General features: G+C 50.2%; 1 protein-coding gene across 1 annotated transcript; it reads left to right on the plus strand.

Annotated features, from left to right (window-relative positions):
- Nucleotides 1-2,108: 2,108 nt before the first annotated feature.
- Nucleotides 2,109-5,399, plus strand: LOC105186914 (probable G-protein coupled receptor B0563.6; the record flags this gene model as incomplete). The annotated part of the gene is made up of 4 exons (XM_025307446.1): nt 2,109-2,268; nt 2,963-3,213; nt 3,621-3,908; nt 4,263-5,399. Coding segments are annotated over 4 exons (951 nt in total), but the record flags the coding sequence as incomplete, so codon positions are not given.
- Between the last annotated feature and the right edge of the window lie 601 nt (nt 5,400-6,000).

Raw genomic sequence — 6,000 nt, forward strand, 5'->3', positions numbered from 1 at the left:
TCGACCAAGGAAAATCGAACACCCCGTGTTACCGGCGTTACACAGAAACAGAATATATGCTTTCGGCGAGTCAACGTCTCTCATTCTTTTCTTCCTTTTTCTCATTTTTCAAATCGAAGGGGCTATATTGCCATCACGATATTTCCAAATGTCATCGAAATTCCATCAATCTACTTGTTCACAGACTTCTTCAATGAGTAAACTTAATTCTACGACATTGATCAATTTTGTCGCTAAATCTATTTCTCTTCATTCGCATTTCTTTTCGTTTCAATTTCCCCCAAGGTTTCTCTCCTGGCTCGGAGATCTTCATTCTTCGGTGGTAAAGTTTATTAACCGGGACTGATAAAAGTAATAAATCATTTAGTTAAGACGCAAACCCTACTTAGCTGAGACTCGAACCTGGTTGAGACTCGAACTGGTCTTTCCGCGAAATCGCTAGATTGTACCACGTAACCCATTTAACGCGTTTTGATCCTACAGTCGCATTTACGACTAGCGGGTCGAGCTCTTATTGCAAAGTGAAGTTCTCACGTCTCTGCTGCGAGTCGCCACCATCTTTAATGAAAAATCGAAACTCCTATACGACGTGATTGTAAGATCGGACGACCTTTCTTCATCTCCAAGTGGTACGGCTCGACGTTAGGTCAGACGAGCTTTTACTTTCAGATAGCACGACTCTCAATGGCGAGAATTGTGAAGCCCATGAAATATTATTAATAATAATTCGTCCAATTATTCGTTTATTATTCATCGAATTCATCGGTCTATCGAATATTAAATAATCGCGCAAAAAAGTAAAATTTAATCAATAATTTTCACATGTCGATTCCTTTTCTCAACATCGTAAATCCCTACCGGCATGTTTCCCGCGCTCATCGACGGATGGAAGCTCGCAAATAGACGGCGCGATAAAAGCGATGGTTGATAAACCTGCACCTGCCAGTCTACGCGCATCGCATATTGATCGAAGGTAATCCCGCGAATAACTAGTTCACGTCAAAAGCGGAAAACGAATGTACGAACTCTTGCGTGCTTTCTATACGCATGTGCCTGACATTTATTAAATAACGACAACGTAAATTTTTCGGATAATTTTTTCTACAGGCTTTATCTACATGAAAAAAATTGTTTTCTCTTGAAGTAATATAATAAGCTCTTTTTCAAGTACATTCGGACAAGCTTCCATTGCTTCTCTTATGCATTCGCATGATCTAGAGCATGTAAATAATTTTCCGGGCAATATGCAGTTGCGAACGACATGGAATCAGGAATGCGCGACGCGAATCGTCTAATTGCGCTCAGGAAATTCTACGAAACGGTAAATACAGGGTGTTAATTGATGTCAATGAGCGGCGTAAAAGCCCGTAACACGAGACGAGTCGAGACGACATGAGAGAGAAAGAGAGAGAGAGAGAGAGAGAGAGATAGTGGGCGGAGGAAGAAGAGAGGGGGAAGGAGAAAAAAAGGAGAGGAAAAGCAGCGCTAAAGCTTCCCACGTGAAAACACAATCAACCGATGGAAATTGACAAAAAAGCGTATATCCAATTTTGATTGCTTGCAATCACTGCGCGCGGCCGACCGGCGGAATCGAGACGGGCCGGTAACGCTTACGATCAATTAATAATTGAGCAATACGTGTGCAAAACAAACAAAAACACGATATTCAGGATCGCGGGGGAAATGATGTGCAACGCGGCGAGGCAGAAACTGGCGGAGTATCGTAAGCGCGACGATAAAACCACCAAGCAGTCGAGAAGGCGAAAAAGGGACAAGGAGACACAGTCGAGAATCCCGGAATAGATCCTGAAGAGCGATTTAATCCTATTTGTGTCGTCCTACGAACACGGAGCACGCACAAGAGAAAGAGAGAGGAGAGAAAAAGAGAGCGAGACAGAGAGAGGTAGGGGGATGTCCCGAGGGCGAGGCGGAATGAAAAATTCCCCGGCGGCTGGAATATTCCGAGAAGTTACGGAATGATTAAGTGAATCGCGCGCCACGTTCGCCTAGCTGTTCCGGGTTTATGAAATCGAATTAACTCGCTCGGTGCTCCGTCTTATTTTTCCTTATCCGACTATCCCCGCTTAACCGCGCATTCGATTCTGCTTTATGTTGCAGGTTACTCCGCGGCGGCACTCCTGGCGATTCTCTTCTGCATCCCCTTCGCGCTCAGGGTGCTCATCCATAAAGAAACGGGAGGATGGACCAGCTGGTCGCAGGCCTTCTACCATGTCCATCTCGAGCTCTTCCTCGGTAACGGTTGCCTGGGTAAGTGCAACAACGATGATGACGACGACGACGACGACGACGACGACGACGACGACGACGATGATGACGACGGTGTTGCTTCCCATCAAAACGCCACGAGAAAATTCCGCATCACACCAGCGGAAAAAAAGCCGAGACCGCGACGACAACCACTCTTCTCCCATTCACCATTCTCTCTCGCGGATACAGCTGATACAGTGATCCATACCGAGGGAATAAATTTATCTCTGCCCTCTTTCCTTCGCGCATTATCCGGAAAACTGTGCGCGCCGAAAGAAACAGAAGATGCTCGAAAGTTCGTGCTCGCGGCGCGGGCGCGGCGGCGGTAAACTTTGGCCACTTCGTATCTCGCCGAGCTCTTATAAGTTACGATGCGATGATAGCGATTAGAAGTTTGCCCCGATGTATAGCTGAAAGTGGTGCCGCTCGGGCAAACGGCGCGAGTACGCGAGGTCACTTTGCGTAAACGCGATGAATTGCGAGAGCCGTCCGCTCTTCTCTGTCTCCCTCTCTTCCCCTTTTTTTCTTTTATTTCTCGTTTCCCCCGCGGCTATGAAATCGCGCGACGGTTTGGGCGGGCGACCGTGACGAAGAGGGACAGAGACAAAGAGAGAGAGGGTGAGAAGGGGGAAGGGCTTTTAAGGTCGACTCGTATAGCGCATTCGAGAGATATAGAGGTTAATTGTATGCACAGGGGTTGGAGTAATGATGCTTCTGGCATTGACAGTGGAGCGTTACGTAAGCGTCTGTCATCCTGGACAACACACACGGCCACTCTGTGGACCTCCTCACCTAACAGTGGTGCTCATACCACTGGCTACATTTCTCGTTTATCTGCCGAGCGTATTTCGGGATGAAATTACGACCTGCCTGCTGGCGCCCGGCAGCCCCCTAATCTACCAGAAGAGAGAGAATCAGTCGTTTCTCAACTCGTGGTACTATCAGGTAATTTGTGCATTTTATGCGGGCTCTCGTTGCTGTCTCTCTCCTTTCTTTCTCTCTCTCTCTCCCCCCCTCTCTCTCCCTCTCTCTCTCTCTCTCTCTCTCTCTCTCTCTCTCTCTCTCTCTCTCTCTCTCTGCTAGTCTCGTGTATCTCGAGGCCGGAGTGTTACGTAGCGTTACAAGATAGTTCTCCCGTACTAATTAACGATAAAGAGCGTCCGTGTCAATTGCACCGGACGTCCCATTAGCCCCAAACTGCTAAAAACAATCTGACATCCAAGCCGCGGGGTCGCGGATCGGCGTCCTATATATTCAATTATGCATCCTGTTTACGATCTTAAAGCCTTACCTTTGACTTCACGTTACAATTTAACGAGGCTGTGACGTGTGGCGCGATAATGTATTTTCAGGTGTACAAGGTGGTGCTGGAGGTGGTTTTTAAAGTGGCGCCGACGATCCTACTCGCGGGATTCAATCTGAGGATAATGATAGTGTACAGGAGATCCTGCGAGCGACGTCGCAGGATGACTTTATCGAGGACCGTCAGCAACGACGAGGATCCCAGAACTTTCGCCGAGGAGCGAAGGCTCATCCTGCTTTTAGGTAGCACCAGTATCCTGTTCCTCGTCTGCGTCAGCCCAATGGTTATCTTGAACGTCACTCTCAGCGAGAGTAATCTCAGCCACTATCCTTACCAGGTGACAAATTTCGTACTGCGTAACGTCTACGACTTTCTCGGTCGTGCCCGGCGGAAATTCGCGAAGAAACGTCGTACCTCCGCTGCCCTTAGCCTCTTTCGCGCAATCCATAATCAAATCGCGCCCCGAAACGGAAGCGATGAATCTGCTCCTCCGAGTCTCTCGACTCTGCTCTTCTTCTTCGGACGGTGCGCTGCCGCCGCCTTTTCGAGCCTTCTTCCGAGCGAACCGAGCCATTCGAACGAATTCGCCCGACGCCACGTTCGATTCTCCTCGATTATTCCCGCGCCTAATCCTTCGACTCACATCAATTATGATTCCGTCCACTTGGTAATTCGCCGCACTTGGTTGCAGGTGTTCCGAGCGCTCGCCAATCTGCTGGAGGTGATCTATTATTCGATCACGTTTTACATTTATTGCCTCTTTTCTGAGGACTTTCGCAACACCCTAATCCGCACTCTGCAATGGCCATGGGTGAAGAACGAGCAGGGCGGCAGGGGGCTGCCCATGAAGCGGTCTCCGATACCGAGGCCGACGACGACGACGACGACTCCGCCGACCACCGCGGTCGCAACCCCTGGACATCTGGCTCGTGCTAGCGTTTAACGCGGATTTTTTGCCGTCGACTCCGCCGTCAGCCGCCGTCCGGTCGGTCGCTGGCCGTCGCGCAAAAAGAGACGCAAAGAGAGCACGGATCTAGCACACATAATAGTCGCGCGCGTGAATGCCCGGGTGAATCAATTGTACGGGCGTGAACTCTGCGAAACAGCCAAATATCCGGACGATAAATGAACAAATAAAAGAGACGCATGAAAACAGTCCTAGTACCGCGCGGGAAGAGGCGAGCGTCAAATAATCTCGTGCTCGAGACCGGCGGCGAGACAGTGTATGTACCTGTGTATACATCCGCGTGTGTATGTGTGTGCATGCGTATGCATGCACCGGACGATGCATATAGGTTGTCGAAAATCCCCGGCGGTGTTCAGCACCTACCCTCCCTGCCGTTTCCCTTTCGGCGAGAGCAAAATAATTACAGGCGGTGAGGGAAAGCCCGAGCTACAGGCGTCATCAATTTTCCCTGCGGGCCGCTCTCCGGGCGAATCTTCCGATTCTTACGAGCGAAGTATCCGAACTATGTATATTTCGTGCACCGGCGGACTAGGGAATAGTTGCTGACTGCTTGCAGAGAGCAAGCAGCCACATCCATGGCGCAGCATTCTTGCGTACTAACGGCTCAAGCCGGCAGCGTGTCTGCATGTAGCTGCCGCTAAAGTTCGACTATTACGGAGGTCAAATCGACCGATCCGATTAGCCGGTTAATGTACGAATATTTCTCTCGAATGCGCGTGCGAACGTTGAACGGGCGAGCGAGCGAGTGAGCGAGCGATTCAACAGCTTTCAACAGGGCCGCGGCGATCGTATACGAATATCTCCTCATCGGTAGCTGAGAGCTGAGTAGCTCACGCGAGTTATCGCGTCGACTCCTCGAAACAACGACGAGAGTATATAAAGAGGCAAGGGATTCCGTGTAAGCCGTCGTCGAAGATCCCATGGGGACTCTTTCGTACTCTCGAGCACAAGCTGGGAAAGTTTCTCGCAGAGCGTTACGCCGGTGATCGAGTTTGCACGGGAAGCCGGGGCGCGACAGCTGAGGAAAAGAGAACACAGACGAGAAGGGGAGAAAGTGCGAGAAAGTGCGAGAGAGAAGGAGAAGAGACAGAGCTGGAGAAAGAGAAGCGAAGGAAAGGCTGGGAAAGAAATGCCGCGGTGAGAGCCGCAGCGGTGCGCGTCCGTCGCATTGTGACGCGAGGAATTTAGCAGAATTCGCGCACGGAGACGCGACGACAAGACTTGTGCATTGAGCCGCCCGAGCGATCACCGTCGCCGTTGGAAATTAAACCAGGAGCCCATCGGAGGAGGCAGAACGGCGGCGGGAGAACGCGGAGAGAAAGAGAAGGAGAGAGGAAAACGGTGAAAACGTACCTGATCGCGAGGGATGTTGTTTTTCTTCTTTTCTCCTTCGTCACGGAGAAAAGACAGACGAAAGACCGTCGAGAGGAAAATCAGATGGGGAACGAGGAGGTGCCAGTCG

The sequence above is a fragment of the Harpegnathos saltator genome, unplaced genomic scaffold (genome assembly GCF_003227715.2).
Source record: "Harpegnathos saltator strain DR-91 unplaced genomic scaffold, Hsal_v8.6 scaffold86, whole genome shotgun sequence".
Taxonomy (NCBI): domain Eukaryota; kingdom Metazoa; phylum Arthropoda; class Insecta; order Hymenoptera; family Formicidae; genus Harpegnathos; species Harpegnathos saltator.